The sequence below is a fragment of the Bos indicus genome, chromosome 8, assembly GCF_029378745.1.
Source record: "Bos indicus isolate NIAB-ARS_2022 breed Sahiwal x Tharparkar chromosome 8, NIAB-ARS_B.indTharparkar_mat_pri_1.0, whole genome shotgun sequence".
NCBI lineage: Eukaryota > Metazoa > Chordata > Mammalia > Artiodactyla > Bovidae > Bos > Bos indicus.
The window spans coordinates 75,307,259-75,324,644 of record NC_091767.1 but is presented as its reverse complement, the minus strand read 5'-3'; the positions used below and the strand labels follow the sequence as shown (position 1 = coordinate 75,324,644).

The window sequence follows — 17,386 nt, the reverse complement described above, 5'->3', positions numbered from 1 at the left end:
ACATTGTTTCCTATTATAAAATCTTAGTTGCTTTGAAGGTGAAAGTTTTAGGAATGATTTTTGAGGCAAAGTGTTCCTAAATCTGCTTAGATTGAGCCTCAGTTTTTTGTAGAGTTTGCAGTTTTTGGAGTGTTGTCTCCTGTGATGAATGTGACAGCATGAATTTGGGGTAGGTGGGATGGAGGTGGCACCGAGAACACTATGTACTGACCTGCTTCAAAACTAGCCCACTTTATGAACTTTTTTAAAAATATAAATTTATTTATTTTAATTGGAGGCTAATTACTTTACAATATTGTATTGGTTTTGCCATACATTGATATGAATCTGCCACGAGTGAACATGTGTTCCCCATCCTGAACCCCCTTCCCACCTCCCTCCCCATACCATCCCTCTAGGTCATCCCAGTGAACTTTTAAAATATACATGTACTGAGACAAAAGTCTGGCAGGAAATACATTAGAAGGTTGGAGATTTATGTGTTAGTACTTAAGAAAGGCACTAGTTAGTACTTAAGAAACCATGATGATAGTGAAGTGTAGGTGGATGGCTTGCCTTGGATCCCTTTAACTTCATGTAAAGCATGCTCTAGAGATCTAAGTTCTGGTACTGATTTCCACTTAGGACTAATTGTACCTTGTGTTTTTTAGCTTAAGCTATTATATCTTTCTGCTTTTGTTTATAAAATATTTTAATTCAAAGAGATGTTTTGGGGACACAGAAGTTGATACTTGCTTTGTGACATTTCTGGAGAAATTATGGAAACCATTTAAAGATAAGTTAGCCAAAGCAGTAGATCAGATTATCATTTCAAATATTAAAACATTCCTCTATCAAGTTTTACTATTATTACAAGGGTGCATGCAATAGAGAGGGACAGAAGAGTAGGGAGTGCTTTCCTGTAATGCACGTGCCCCATGATCCACAGTGTTGGTGAGATGTGTGTGGATTTCTCTCACACCAGGGAATGTGTTCACGTTTGAAACATCTCCCTTTTTATAGACACAAAATAGCATTTTGGGGGTAATATTTTATAAGAAGTCATGTTCCATAAATCCATAGATTCTACTTTTGTTTGCAATAATCAGTCTTAAATTAGGGACATCTGTTGAAAGCCTTCCACAGAGAAGCCCTCTTAGGTTTACAGCATCAGTTTAGTTAATAGGTTACTGACATGATAAGGTAGTTAGATCTGTTCAACTGCCTTTTTTCCAGAGGTGTGCCCTTCCTCTTCCCACACACAAACCTCATTGCAGGTCAGATGCTCAATTATTTCCTCCTATTGAAGGAACTGAAAACATTCACACTCCTGCTTCCTGATGGTGGTTACAGTCAGTTTCTTGGTGTGTTTCCTTTTAAAACTGTTTTATCTGGGTATGTGTTTGTACATATGTTTTAAAACAATGGGAATGGACACAGGATCACTAAGCACTAATATCAGCATATCTGAATTCATATACTTTCCTTCTTCAAAGTTTTCTATATAGATGTTTTCTATATAGATGATTATTCTGTAAGAACTGTGTGAACACATTTTCTGTTCCTACTTATCAGGGGTATAGCAACAGACTTTATGTGAACAGGACTAATGCTCAGCTTTGCTGGAGACCTGTTAGGAAATGATACAGTGGAGCTAATATAAAAAACACTTCTCTAAATCTGATAATCTGCCTGAAATGAGGGTCCAAAGCAGAGCTGCCTTATATTGAATTGTGTTCTTTTTTAAATAATGTATCATAAGGATCTCCTTGTTAAATATATTTATTTTGCTGTGCCATAGTTTCTTAAGGCAGTGGATATTAACCAAAAGCAATTTGAGACATGGCTTGTGTGTGTGTGTTTAGTACTTAGCCAAGCTGCATTTGAAAACATGACTGATTTTCTTGAGATAGGTTAAGAGCCTCATATTTCTTGGATTATAAACTATATTGCTAATGAGATACATGATATATCTTGTGCTGTACACAATGGAGAATCATTTGGAATCAGACCTTATTTGACTTTATGGTGTAAACTGTGATTGTCAACAGGGGCCTGGAAGAATTCTGTGGAAGAGTGGACAGCGGAAGACTGGACTGAAGACGTAAGTGTTTAGCATCAGATGTGACTATCTTTCTTTTGGATTCTGGTGGGAACACATGTACTTTTGAGGAAACCTCGAGATATCTCAATTTTTTTTTTTAAGCAGATGATTTTCAGAAAGATGTTGGTGTTTCCAGATTTTTGAGAAACTTGGTTTTAAAGCATCTGTTTAAAGATGACCAGGCATTAAATAGGAGTGATGTCATTTTTTCACTATCTTTGTTTTATTTGGCCCAATAACCAGCTGATGCTTTTACCCTGGCCTGTGAATGATTATTTACTCTTTATAACCTTTTTATTGAAGGAGAGAGTCTATGTTTTAGGTCTACAGTTGAAATTAACCTCAATAAATCATTCTGGTTCTAGGGCCAAGCAATTCCCCTTTCAACTAGACTGGATCTTTTTGTATTCATTTATTCCACAGACATTTTCGAGTATACTGTACTAGCTTCTTGGTATTAGTAGTATTGATCTTTAAGTTCTGTGTTCAGCATAAGATACTCTTAACTATTTTTCTGTTTCACTCTTAAGGTCCAGAACAGAAGTATGTACATGTTAGAGTTACAGCTGACACTGGGTGGGAGAGAATAAAAGGTTTACAAGTACTGACCTTCAAAATTGCATAATATGACCCAGAGTTTTGGATTTTATTTTTCTTTTTGAGATTATCCTCCCTCCCCCCATTTGTACTTACATTTTTTTAAAAAAAGAAACAAAACTGCACTTGAGCTTTCTTTTATCACTATTTTATCTGACTTATTAGGGGAGTAAGCTGGATAGGGTGTAAGAAAGGAGAAGGATATACTGCTTTGGAACTTCAGAGACTTAGGGTTTTTTATTTACTTATCCCACATACTAACCATAAGACCTTGGGGTATGATGTCATCAGGTTTTCTGTTACCTGTAATCTGAGGAGAGTGGACGAGATGGGTGGATAATAGAGTCAGTGGAGGGATGGTACCAGTGATAAGAGGAAGTCAGAGTGAGGAACCTGTGGGTACCATACCTTATTTCAAATAGATCTGTCCTAGTTTTACATGCTTTGTGTTACTAGAATTTTTGCTAAGAGTTTGTTGGGAGGAAAAAAAGACTTCCAGAGCTAAAAGCTTTGTCTGGGGCAGCAGGCAGGATAGAAAGCCAACCAGCTATCAGAGGGTGGATGACTTGTATTCATATTCTAGCTGGGTTGACCTATTGACCTTAGATGAGGCATCTTACTTACCTTTCTGAGCCTCCTATTTTTCATCCCTGAAATGATTATCATAATAACCATCCTGCCTAACTGATGGGGTTTTTCTGTGCTTCAGGTGAGGTCGTAAGATGTAAGTCGTCTAATAAGCAGTTCAAATGCACTCACATATAGGTAGTAATACTCTGCTGTGTAGGCTGTATTGTATCACAATAGAATTACTGAAAAGAATTACAGTAGGGAATTTAGACATCTTTTTAAAAATTTTTCCCCCAAACTTTAAACTTTTTATTTTCTATTGGGGTATATAGCCAATTAACAGTATTGTGGTGGTTTCAGGTGAACAGTGAAGAGACTCAGCCATACATATACATATATCCATTCTCTCCCAAACCCCCTTCCCATCCAGGCTAGGATGTATCACTGAGTAGAGTTCCATGTGCTATAAAATAGTGGACATCTTCTTTTCCAGAAAATACCAAAATTACTTAAAAGTTTCTGACATTTACAAAGTAATAGTGATTGAATGGTGAGTAATCTAAAACGCAGACCCCGAGTTCCTTCTAGAGCTTAGGAGGAGAAAACAGTGCAAATTTTCTGTTCTCTAGCGGATTAGATAGGATTTCAGTGATAAATGTATAATAGTTCTTATTTACCTTGAACTTAATATTGTATATTTTAAGGCTTTAGATCATCTGTTACTACTTTTAATGAATTACTCCTTAATTGCTTCTCTCTGTCTTAATTTAGTTCATAAGATTCTTTGAGGCAAAAATAGATTCCTTGGAATTCTTAAGATACTATCTTGAAAGAGAGTGCAGTGCATAGTATAAACCTTTCTTGTTGAAACAGTATAATGAATTCAGCACTTTTTGTTTTTATGGAAAGTGAACACCTAACTGTTTACTCTGCCCCTACCTTAATATTAATGTCTGAGGAAGTCTGATTTTAAGTCTGAGACACTTAGCATTGTTAAGAATAGCATTTTCATTAGTTTTCAACATTGTCATTACATCAACAGTATTAACCTTTACAAGACCGTGCCCCATTTTGAAAATATAAGTCTGCCTTTCAGCAGTGTCAGTTGAGGTTTCAAGAAATTGTATTCTGTGTGCCTTAAAACAACATGCATGAATCTCAAAATGATTATGTTCAGTGGAAAAAAAAAATCACAAAAAAGATTGTATGTTTAAAAATTCCACTTAAAATTCCTGAAAATACAGCTTAAGCTATAATGACAGAAAACACACCCTGGTTGCCTGGGGACAAAAGTGAGTACTCAAAGAATTGATTACACAGGGACAGGAGCAAACTTTTGGGGTAATAGATATTGATTTTGTGATGGAGTATATATATGACACACCTTATTCAGTTATTCGGTTTGAATATTCAGTTTATTATTTGTGTTATACCTCAATAATATTTTGATAAAAGCAGTAAGGAAATCTATGACTAGTAAATCTATTACTAATAAAATACTAAAGCCACCTGTCTTTGGGAAAAGAGAATGTCAGTAATTTACCTTTTCAAACTTTTCCTACTCCTTTTTGGTGTTTATAGTAACATTAGTGGTAGTTTTTATAGGGGTTCTCATTTAGTATAATGTGAAGTAGAATAGTGAGACTGGGACTTACACTATGATCTGACTTTACTTCACTTTCTTGTCCCTGACGTGGAATCCTTATTGTGGAATTATCCATCTAAAATTATCTTCACCTTAAGAAAATTACATGCCATGATCACTTGTTTCTTTCTTTTCCTTTAGACTGCCTTTTGGGTGAACTAGAAGAAGAATACTGATGACTAGAAATTATCAGGAATTTGTTACATTTTTTGGTTTTATATAAAATAAGATTAAAATATTTTTAATCCTTTTGTTACAGCTTTCTGAAACAAAGGTCTTCACTTCCTCATCTGTTCCAGCAGAGAATCATGTCACACCTGGGCAAAGGTAAACGGTTTTCCCCACCTTTTTTAATTCAGAGCAGAATTAAAATTTCTTGCTGTAGGAGAGTGGTTTTCTTCCTCATATCTCTTTATTTTTTACCCTTTTCTTGAATCTCTTTCTGTTTTTCTCTTTTCTGTCTAAGACTTGTTTTATCCCTTATCTGGTAAGCTGACAGAGCCTCCATAATCTCCTAATTTGTTGTGTCTGCTGTTGAATTAAAATAGCAGTTACGGGTTTCCCAGGTGGCTCAGACGATAAAGAATTGCCTGCCACTGCAGGAGACGTGAGTTCGACCCCTGGGTTGGGAAGATCCCCTGAATTAGGAAGTGGCAACCCACTCCAGTATTCTTGCCTGGAGAATTCCATGGACAGAGGAGCCTGGCGGGCTACAATCCAGGAGGGTTGCAGAGAGTCAACGTGACTGAGAACGTGGTCACACGCATGGCAGCGATAATGTTAAATCTAACAATTTGGTTTTTTTACTTTCGTAACTATTTTTTTGACAGATAAATGTAACAGAAATCTCTTTTGGTTTCTTCATATAATGCCGTTTATTTAGATCTTAGGATAGTACAAAGTTCTCATTTTATATGGGTTCTAATAGTTTCAATCTACTAATTTCATAGATTACAGACAAGGAGGAGCTTTTGGGATGATAGAAACATTGTTAGAGTGTGTGCAGAATTGAATTATTGAAAAGTATTTATTTACATTCTCAGTTTAACAATAACTCTAAAAATCTTTGATTATGGTTTCAAAAAGTAGTGATCTAGAAGGATGAGAGCCTTGATATATATAATACCTAAGCATTGAAGGCAGTTTTGAACCTAACATGCTCAATCTCTTGCTAAATGAGGTGGTGATAAGACTTCATTACAGGGAAATAAAAATCAAAGGTTATGTCTTATAATATATTATTTTGTGACTTGCTCAGAATTTTTCCTTAAATAGATGTATCTTCTTCATTGTATTTAGTATTTGATGAATTGCATAGCATCATTTTCATTTAAAAAATAAGTGGACCTTTTAAGGATTATTTTTCAGACAGTAGTGCTGCAGTGTTCTTCATATATATATTTCATTAATCGTTTGGAATAGAACTTCTGGTTTTTGTAGTTATGGAACTTTTGAGATGGGTCATATGTAATATAATTACCATGAATTTGTATCCCTGGAATTAGGTTATCATAAGCTAGAACATTCCTTGGGGTCCATAATACTAGATCCCATAACTGTTTCTCAGTTACGGGGACATGAGAGTGGGTAGTGCGTAAGGAGAGGAACTCAAGCCTAGGAACTTGGCTGTATATCATGAGTGAGGTTTGAATTATTTGACCTTCCAGAATCTGCCTCATTGGCATGGTGAGTTTCCGTTAGGAGAACTGCTTGGGAACTGCCCTTTAAAAGGATTTAATGGAGCAGATTACCACGTTAGGTCATTCTGTGGAGAAATTAGTAGCTCATTCTCATGTCAAGAAATATATTATCTGAAAGATCATTTCTTCCTCATGCTTTCAGGTTTTAAGGCCATGATTCTGAACTTGGAATCTCAGTCTTCCTAGGGACATTATAAGAAGTCTGATTAACAGAGTATTTGTTAATATGTTGTGCATTTTTTCCCCTAAATATTTGAGAGAAATTATGAGATTTATATAAACCTAAATATATCATGGGTTAGAACACAAAACTTATAGGAATATTTATGGTAAATGTCAAAACTGCTTGAATGGTCTAGCACGGCTTTGGTCCTCATTTCTCAAAAATATGGGTTTACTTTGCTTTGGGAAAGTTTAAGAGAGACTGGTTTTAAGTAATGAAGAGGGCTAAATATTCTAAAGGAAACAAGCCAAGAAAACTGTTGAGGTGTACTCAGTGGCTCCAGGTTTTCGAATCAGTTGTCATTGTGCCATTTCCGTGGAAACATCTCAATGCACCTTTCTTTTCTCTTCTCTGCAAAGCCCTATTTGGGTCTCGGTGGCTTGGTGTGCTTTCTTGGTAGGGTAGGCATGTTGGGGGATGATTGATAATCTCCCTTTGCTGCTCTTAAACTCCAGTTTCCAAAGATTTTCCTCCCTGGGATTATTTTTAGCATGAACTTATTTATAGTGGTTCATTTCTCAAGTTTATTTTTTGGTAAGATTTGCCTCTGACTCATTCTTTCATTTGCTTTTTGTCTGCTTAGTGTTGATCTGGTAGCCTTGCTCCAGAAGCCTGTTCCTCCCAGTCAAGCCCCAGAAGTCAACTCCTTTGAAACTTCTCAACAGCAGAGCTTTGGCCAAGCCCTTGTCTTCACGAACTCTCAGCACAACAATCAGATGGCACCAGGGACTGGCAGCTCTGATGCTGTCAACTCCTATCCACCTCAGAGTTTGGTAACTCACTTTTCTCTCAGTATGGGATTTTAAGGAATGGTCCCATGAATAAATGTATTATTGAATGGCACTTGCCTTATCATTATTTTTTTGCATATAAAAATCTCTACACTAGATCTCAGTCCAGAAAACAATGATGTCATAATTTCCAAGCACATATCTGACAGTTCTGTGCAGAATTCAACCACTGAGTTTTCTGGATGAAGATAAAAAGTACTTCTTTATGATTAGAATTATGAATTAGTTCAGTCATAATCAACTTAGGGATCCTTCTAGTAAGAAGGATGATTTTTTTCCTTGGGTTTGTTTCAGAGTCTGTCTTTATACTTAAGATGTTAAATTTTCATTTGTTTTCCAGTTTACTTAAATGCTAATGTTTGTCAGCATTGGTTTGCTAATCTGCAAACAGTTATTTCTAGATCTGCCTAGGTTCTTAAATTTTTAGCATTTTGGTTTTGTTATTCCAAACAGTTGTATAGTAGAGGCCCTTAAAAATTGAATATGTTTTTATTGGAACAGCATCATCTGCTGCTGCGTATATGACTTTGGCTTCTGTAACAGTTCAGCTCCCGGGTCTTCACTAGTGATCCAGTGGTTAAGGCTCTGTGCTTCCACTGCAGAGGTGAGGGTTCAGGGAACTAAGATACCTCATACTTTGCAGCATAGACAAAAAAGAGAACTAACTTCTCTGAGAGAAAAGCTCAGGAATTGTTAGTGAAGCAAATGAAGATAGGTGATGGGAGTAAAAGAATGTAGCTGTAGAATGGTAAACTCAGGTCTCTGTCCAAGTGTGGGCTGTTCTGAGTTGCAAAACTAGAGGTTGAAAGGACTATAGACACAAATCCACAGCTTTCACTAGTGATGATACTTTGGTTCATTCTTTGTTGTGTTTAATCTGAAATCTACAGTTGAAAATGGAATTTCTTATGAATATGATCTATGATAATCACACCCCCCCCCCACCTTGATTCAGAATTCTTTGCTGTTCCCTAAAAATTGGAGGCTTGAATATGAGAACTTCCATTGTCATCTTCTCCTCTGCATGGTCATGTCATGGCAAGTATAACTAGCTTGGGAACTTGGCATTTTTAGCGTCATTGTTGATAGCATTTGAGAGGGTGTCACTGCTTGAAGACAGACGGACCCAAGGCAGACTCTGTTTGGAGAGGGCCCATTGATACCCCTGAGTTTGATTGAACCATCCAGTTCCTTTCCTCCATCTGCCAGTGGTACATTGATGTGATGTCCTTGCTTACTTGCTGGAATCATAGTCAGGCTACTTGAGAATGTAGATAGGACATTAGGGTTTTTATTTTAACAACATCCTTCAGGCATGTTGCTTTTTGTTGTGGACAACATCTTGAGAAACCAGAGTACAGATTGTTTGTTTTGCATCTGAGAGCAGTGATTCTGAGCCCTACTATGCTTTTACTATCATTGGGAAACTTCAGTTATAATAACTAAATATGCCAGATAGTAATTAGATTAAGCCAGATTCTACACAAGACTGGTCAGGATCTTTGGCATTGGAAGTTGAGCATTTGTATGTATGTATGTGAATGCATGTGCACAAGTGTACCCGTAGGCACGTTTGTAAACTGTCCCCATTGATTGAAATGTGTAGGTGGAATTGAAGCCTTTAGGTAATAGGTATTACCTAAAGCAAGGTTTTAAGTCATTGATGCAGTGAGGTCATTGTGTTGTGAAACACACAGAAAGTGCGTTACAATTAAATTAGCTGATGCAGGATAGAGATTAGGTAAGAAAAGAAGAAGATGCCTTTTTTTGAGCAAGTAGGCTTGAGCTGGGTTTTGATGCATTTATAAGCGACTTAAGAGTGGTGTAGTGGGTGGCATGAGCACAGAGTCAGGAGCAGTGGTGAGTAATGTTATCACAGCTGTTTTAATAGAAGCAGATTCTGTGTTGGAAGTGCAGTAATTGCCCACAGCCTGAAGTTTTTTGCTCACATTGGAGAATTTGAATATCTTTAAAAACAACTGGGACAGATAGCCCATGGCTTTGGAAATTGATACCAGAAATAATTGATTCAGCTTTCTAGATCAGGCCTCTTGATGGAATGTAGATCATTTCTATTTTTAACCTTTATGGTGGTTGTGGAGTTACGTTTTGACTTAATCTTTTCAGTAATTGAATGATATTGATAAGTAAAAATGCACTTGATCCGCCACTCTTAGGTGGCTGGTCATTTGCTCTTGAAGTGTATTTGGTGTACTTAGTCATCAGAACACCTTGAAATAAACACAGCAGTGTCCAGGGCATCTGCTCAGTACACACATATATCCTTGTAATTCAGTGTCTGATTCTGGAATACAACTGTTAAGTACTGTGATGTGCCTTTAACCTTGCAGGATGATCTGATGGCTGATCTCTCTGTGACTAACCCTAGTAAAAACTTGGCAAAGTTAAAGGTGATTACCATTCCACACATTAAGAAAATACTGTATTTTGTTTTCAACCTTGTCTTTGTCATTTGATTAATGGTATTTCTCTCTACTTTTAAAAAAGTATTTGTTTCTAAGCTTAAATGATACCACTTTTTGAATAAAAATAAATTTATTAAAATCTAGGGAAACTATTCCTCTTCCCTCGAAGCTCTTGTATCAGAAGCAGGAAGGATTGTTAGATTTATTTAGTCAGATCTTGTTACTTGGTAATATTTTTGTGTAGTGTTTATTCAGATGAGTCATACTAATTCAGAATGTTCTAGGCTATAATTTTAAAAATCCTTGTGAAAATACAATGGCATGTAGAAATTCTGTATTGCTGAGGATTTTTGTTTTTCTTTCCCTTTAAAGTCATCCGTCCTTGGTTCAGGATTTGGAGAGCTTGCCCCTTCAAAAATGGCGAACATCACCAGCTCCCAGATTTTGGACCAGTTGAAAGCTCCGAGTTTGGGCCAGTTTACCACCACCTCAAGTTCACAGCAAAGTAGTACGAGTTCTCCTACAACCACTTCTTCTTGGGACCTCAAGCCTCCAGCCTCCCAGTCCTCAGTCCTTAGTCATTTTGGTAAGTGTGCATTTTCTATGGTGGTTTGCCCCTAGTGAGGACATGCCAAACACTGGCAGAGAAGGTTGACTTTTGGATACTAATGTGGGTTTGACCAGGCATATTTCTTTCATTTTTTTTAAATAATTTTTTTGTTGAAGGATAATTGCTTTACAGAATTTTGTTGTTTTCTGTCAAACCTCAACATGAATCAGCCATAGGTATACAAATATCTCCTCCCTCTTGAACCTCCCTCCAATCTCCTACCCCATCCCACCCCTCTAGATTGATACAGAGCCCCTGTTTGAGTTTCCTGAGCCATATAGCAAATTCCCATTGGCTATCTATTGTACATATGGTAATGTAAGTTTCCACGTTACTCTTTCCATACATCTCACCCTCTCCCTATGTCCATAAGTCTATTCTCTATGTCTGTTTCTCCATTGCTGCCCTGAAAATAAATTCTTCAGTACCATTTTTCCAGATTCTGTATATATGTGTTAGAATATGATATTGTATCTTTCACTTTCTGACTCAACTTCACTCTGTATAATAGATTCTAGGTTCATCCATCTCAACAGAACTGACTCATGTGTTCCTTTTTATGGCTGAGTAATATTCCATTGTGTATATGTACCACAACTACTTTATCCATTCATCTGTTGATGGACATCTAGGTTGCTTCCATTTCCTAGCTATTGTAAATAGTGCTGCAGTGAACAGTGGGATACATGTGTCTTTTTCAGTTTTGGTTTCCTTAGGGTATATGCCTAGGAGTGGGATTGCTGGGTCATATGGTATTTTTATTCCTAGTTTTTTAAGGAATCTCTGTAAGTCTTCCATAGTGGCTGTATCCATTTATGTTCCCCCCAACAGTGCAAGAGCGTTCCCTTTTCTCCATATCCTCTTCAGCATTTATTGTTTGTAGACATTTTGATGATGGCCATTCTGAACGGTGTGAGGTGATATCTCATTGTGGTTTTGATTTGCATTTCTCTCATAATGAGCGATGTTTCATGTGTCTGTTAACCATCTGTATGTCTTCTTTGGAGAAATGTCTGTTTAAGTCTTTTTTCCCCCTTTTTGATTGGGTTGTTTGTTTCTCTGGCATTGAGTTATATGAACTGCTTGTATATTTTAGAAATTAATCCTTTGTCTGTTGTTTCATTTGCTATTATTTTCTCCCATTCTGAGGGTTGTCTTTTCACCTTGCTTATAGTTTCCTTTGCTGTGCAAAAGCTTTTAAGTTTGATCAGGTCCCACTTGTTTACTTTTGTTTTTATTTCCGTTACTCTAGAAGATGGGTCATAGAGGATCTTGCTTTGATTTATATCAAGTGGTCTGCGTTTGTTTTCCTCTAAGAGTTTTATAGTTCTGATCTTATATTTAGGTGTTTAATCCATTTTGAGTTTATCTTTGTGTATGGTGTAGGAGATATTCTAATTTCATTCTTTTACATGTAGCTGTCCAGTTTTCCCAGCGCCATTTATTGAAGAGGCTGTCTTTGCCCCATTGTATATTCTTGCATCCTTTGTCAAAAATAAGGTACCCATATTTGCATGGGTTTATTTCTGGGCTTTCTATCTTGTTTCCTTGGTCTGTATTTCTGTTTTTGTGCCAGTACCATACTGTCTTGATGACTGTAGCTTTGTAGTATAACCTGAAGTCAGGAAGGTTGATTCTTCCAGCTCCATTCTTTGTCAAGACTGCTTTGGCTATTTGGGGGCTTTTGTGTTTCCATATGAATTGTGAAATATTTTGTTCTAGTTCTGTGAAAAATGCCATTGGTAATTAGATAGGGGTTGCATTGAATCTGTAGATTACATTTGATAGTATAGTCATACTATCAATTTTCATAATATTGACCTTTCTACCCAGGAACATGGAATATCTATCTATCTGTTTATGTCATCTTTGATTTCTTTCATTAGTGTCTTACGATTTTCTGTGTACAGTTCTTTTGTCTCCTTAGGTAAGTTTATTTCTAGATATTTATTTTTGTTGCAATGGTGAATGGGATTGACTCTTTAATTTCTCTTTCTGATTTTTCACTGTTAATATATAGAAATGCAAGTGATTTCTGTGTATTTTGTGTCCTGCAACTTTGCTAAATTCACTAATTAGTAATTTTCTGATCTTTAGGGTTTTCTATGTACAGTATCCTGTCATCTGCAAACAGTGAGTGTTCTGCCTATGTTTTCCTCAAAGAGTTTTATAGTTTCTGGCCTTACATTTAGGTCTTTAATCCATTTTACTTCTTTTCTGATCTGGATTCCTTTTATTTCTTTTTCTTCTCTGATTGCTGTAGCTAGGACTTCCAGAACTGTTTAATAATAGTGGTGAAAGTGAACAACCTTGTCTTCTTCCTTGTTCTTGATCTTAGGGGGAATGCTTTCAGCTTTTCTTCATTGAGAATAATGTTTGCTGTAGGTTTATCATATATGGCCTTTACTTGTTGAAGTAGGTTCCTTCTATGTCCATTTTTTTTGAGAGTTTTAATCATAAATGGGGTGCTGGATTTTGTCAAAGGCGTTTTCTGCATCTGTAGAGGTTAGCATATAGTTTTTATCTTTCAGTTTGTTGATACAGTGTATCACATTGTTTGATGTGCATATATTGAAGAATCCTTGCATTCTTGGAATAAACCCAACTTGATCATGGTGTATGAGCTTTTTGATGTGATATGATGAAAAGAAACTATCCTCAGTTCTTTTCATTCTTTTTACTTTATTCTGCGCTTCAGAAGTTATTTCCACCATTTTATTTTCCACCTCACTGATTCATTCTTCTGCTTCAGATATTCTGCTATTGATTCCTTCTAGAGTATTTTTAATTTCAGTAATTGTGTTGTTTGTTTGTATGTTTATTCTTTAATTCTTCTAGATCTTTGTTAATTGGTTCTTGCATTTTTCTCCATTTTGTTTTCTAGGGTTTTGATCATTTTTACTATCATTATTCTGAATTCTTTTTGAGGTAGTTTGCCTATTTCCTCTTCATTTATTTGGACTTCTATGTTTCTAGTTTGTTCCTTCATTTGTGTAGTATTTCTCTGCCTTTTCATTATTATTTTTTTTAACTTATGTATTTGAGGTCTCCTTTTCCCAGGCTTCAATGTTGAATTCTTTCTTCCTTTTGGTTTCTGCCCTTCTAAGTTTGATCCAGTGGTTTATGTAAGCTTTATATAGGGTGAGATTTGTGCCGAGTTTTTGTTTGTGTGTTTTTCCTCTGATGGGCAAGGCTGAGTGTTGGGTTAGTATTTTTCTTTATTTGTTGTTTAGATGAGGCATCCTGCACAGGGTGCTTCTGGTGGTTGGGTGATGCCAAGTCTTGTATTCAAGTGGTTTCCTTTGTGTGAGTTTTCACTATTTGATATAAACTCTGGAAAATTCTGAAAGAGATGGGAATACCAGACCACCTGACCTGCCTCTTGAGAAACCTGTATGCAGGTCAGGAAGCAACAGTTAAAACTGGACATGGAACAACAGACTGGTTCCAAATAGGAAAAGGAGTACGTCAAGGCTGTATACTGTCACCCTGCTTATTTAACTTATATGCAGAGTACATCATGAGAAACGCTGGGCTGGAAGAAGCACAAGCTGGAATCAAGATTGTGGGGAGAAATATCAATAACCTCATATATGCAGATGACACCACCCTTACGGCAGAAAGTGAAGAGGAGCTAAAGAGCCTCTTGATGAAAATGAAAGAGGAGAGTGAAAAAGTTGGCTTAAAGCTGAACATTCAGAAAACTAAGATCATGGCATCTGGTCCCATCACTTCATGGGAAATAGATGGGGAAACAGTGGAAAGAGTGGCAGACTTTATTTCTCTGGACTCCAAAATCACTGCAGATAGTGACTGCAGCCATGAAATTAAAAGATGCTTACTCCTTGGAAGGAAAGTTATGACCAACCTAGATGGCATATTGAAAAGCAGAGACATTACTTTGCCAACAAAGGTTCGTCTAGTCAAGGCTATGGTTTTTCCAGTGGTCATGTATGGATATGAGAGTTGGACTGTGAAGAAAGCTGAGTGCCAAAGAATTGATGCTGTGGTGTTGGAGAAGACTCTTGAGAGTCCCTTGGACTGCAAGGAGATCCAACCAGTCCATTCTGAAGGAGATCAGTCCTGGGTGTTCTTTGGAAGGACCGATGCAAAGCTGAAACTCCAATACTTTGGCCACCTCATGCGAAGAGTTGACTCATTGGAAAAGACTCTGATGCTGGGAGGGATTGGGGGCAGGAGGAGAAGGGGACGACAGAGGATGAGATGGCTGGATGGCATCACCAACTCGATGCACATGAGTTTGAGTGAACTCTGGGAGTTGGTGATGGACAGGGAGGCCTGGCGTGCTGCAGTTCATGGGGTCGCAAAGAGTCGGACACGACTGAGCAACTAAACTGAACTGAGGGTTAGTTCTCTGATTGTCTAGGCTCTTGGAGTCAGTCCTCCCACTCCAAACGCTCAGGGCTTGCTCTGTCTCCAAAGACCAGGCTAGGTCCAATCTACCAAGAGGAATTTCACCTGAAACGAAAGGGCCTTTACTTGAGTTCCAAAAGCCAGAGCACAAGAACACAACGTAGGTCTCTGACTCAGCAGAAACTGGGAAGCAGTTATTACCACCAACAAATGCCAAGATAAAGTCACTCCACCTTTGGTCCACCCTGATAAGTCAGCCAGAGACTACCCCTCTGGTCCTGACCACCACTGCTCCAAACCACAGCCACCCAGCACTCTTAGCCACTACACCCCACCAACCAATTCAGAAGCAGGAGACTGTGGAAATGAAAGTGAAGTCGCCCAGTCCTGACTCTTTGCAACCCCATGGACTGAAGCCTACCACGCTCCTCTGTCCATGGGATTTTCCAGGCAAGAGTACTGGAGTGGATTGCCATTTCCTTCTCCAGAGGATTTTCTCGACCCAGGGATCGAACCTGGGTCTCCCACATTGTAGGTAGACGCTTTACCATCTGAGTCACCAGGGGTGACTTTGAGGTGAATGTCAATTGTTAGTGTTTACGGGTTCTGTCTTGACCAGGCATATTTCTTTTTAGTAGAACTTCTGCAGTTTCTGAATTAAATCCTTCAGGTTGGCATTGTATAAATACCTATATTTGTTTGTTAATATTAATAGTAGTAGTAGTACATACCTTGAACAGATGTGCAAAAGCATGATAGTAGTCAAGCAGATATAAGGAAACAACACTTTGAATAAATACCTAGACAGATTTTTTTTTTTTTTGAGCTTTATTAGAATAAGAAGGTGAAATGTGGACAATACTTTAAATCATATTCTCTCTTGTTTTCTGATTCTAACATGTGTGTATCTGCCATAATTTTGTCTAGCCTTAATGTCTGTGGTTTGTATGATAAATATTTTCTAAGTTAGATGTTTTCCAAGCTGTACACCCATAGACTTTGTGACATTAACTCTCCATTTCCCACCAATACACATGCCATAATAGCAGAGGTTTACTTTAATCATAGGGTTGGCTGTCTGGTTTATGTTTAGGGTATACTGAGAGACACGGAAACACGTTTTTCTGCTGAATGAAATGGTTTACTGTTACAGAAGTACCTGAGACTACTCTAGGTTTGAAGTCTTTTTACCAAAGCATTCATTAAAGACACAATGTCCAAGGTTTTTATTGGGGGACTGGTCACATGGGCACTGTCTACCTAGTATAAACCCAAACTGTAGAATCCCAGAAAGAGAGAGAACATTCAACATAAACCAAATTGTATAAATAATCAAGGTAAAGAGAGTCCCTTTTATCAGTTAGAGCATTGGCGTCCTTTGGAACATACCAAAAATTTCATGTTCCTTGACAGAAGCTGATGTTTCTAATATAGGCCTCCTGTGTATGTTAACTTTTTTCTGCACATTTAACTACTGAGTGGTATGAGTTTTTAGATCTGAGCATGCTATTCCCATTCTTTAAAAGTCTGTCCTCTTTGTACTTTCCTCTAATGTCAAGACGAAAATAGATTCAACTATGATGGAAAGAGACTAAGACATGGGATGGCAAACCTTTGACTGGATTTGCTACCTATTTGTGGAAGTACAGTTTTATTGGAACACAGCCATTTATTTATGTTTTTATCTGTAACTACTTTCAGTCTGCAAAGGCAGAGTTGAATAGTTGCTAAGAGATGACCTTCAGGGCCTAAAATATTTACTGTCTGGTTCTTTGCAGAAAAAGATTCTCTTTATGATAGAGGTAGCACTGCAAATCCACAGTGGAGAGATGGTTTGTTTCTTTTGGGTATCTAGCTGGAAAATGAAGTTGGATCCCTAACTCCTACTGTTCAGCAAAGTGCCAAATGGGTGAAATACCTAAACGTAGATAATGAATAACAATAACAGAAAAACATAGGAAGATTTTTATGTACTCTGTGTGAGGTAGACCTACCTGTCTGGATGTGATAGGAAGTATCATAACCAAATGAAAAAGGAGACAAACTATGAAAAAAAAAAATCAATTTATAGGCAAAGGGTGAACTTCCTTAATATAAAAAGTATCAAGTTACTCTTTGAACCAGCAACTCTGTTCTAGCAGTTGATCCTGCAGGTGTACTTACACTTGACCAAAATGTCTTACATAAAAATATATTTATTGCAGCATTGCTTTTTGTAGCAAGAAATTGGAAAACTTCAAAGTTTATTAATATAATACTGGTTTGTGTACCATATCTGACTTTGTAATCATAAAAATGAAGTAGTTCTTCATACATTAATGGGGCACAGTCTCTGAAAACTAAATATCTTTGATATTTTTATTTAAG

The 17,386-nt window shown here is 37.2% G+C and overlaps 1 protein-coding gene and 1 non-coding gene across 10 annotated transcripts in view; both read left to right on the top strand.

Moving 5' to 3' along the window:
* UBAP2 (ubiquitin associated protein 2) overlaps positions 1–17,386 on the top strand; it is a 119,266-nt gene that overhangs the window by 80,681 nt on the left and 21,199 nt on the right. For all 9 annotated transcript variants that reach the window (XM_070794998.1, XM_070794999.1, XM_070795000.1 and 6 more), the window contains 4 exons: positions 2,031–2,083; positions 5,155–5,222; positions 7,402–7,591; positions 10,408–10,621. In XM_070794998.1, the coding sequence (XP_070651099.1) occupies positions 2,031–2,083; positions 5,155–5,222; positions 7,402–7,591; positions 10,408–10,621 (525 nt within the window). The remainder of the gene's footprint in view (positions 1–2,030; positions 2,084–5,154; positions 5,223–7,401; positions 7,592–10,407; positions 10,622–17,386) is intronic.
* Positions 7,713–7,793, top strand: LOC139184718 (small nucleolar RNA SNORD121A). Its single transcript, XR_011568282.1, has one exon. It is a non-coding gene; the product is annotated as a small nucleolar RNA SNORD121A (small nucleolar RNA).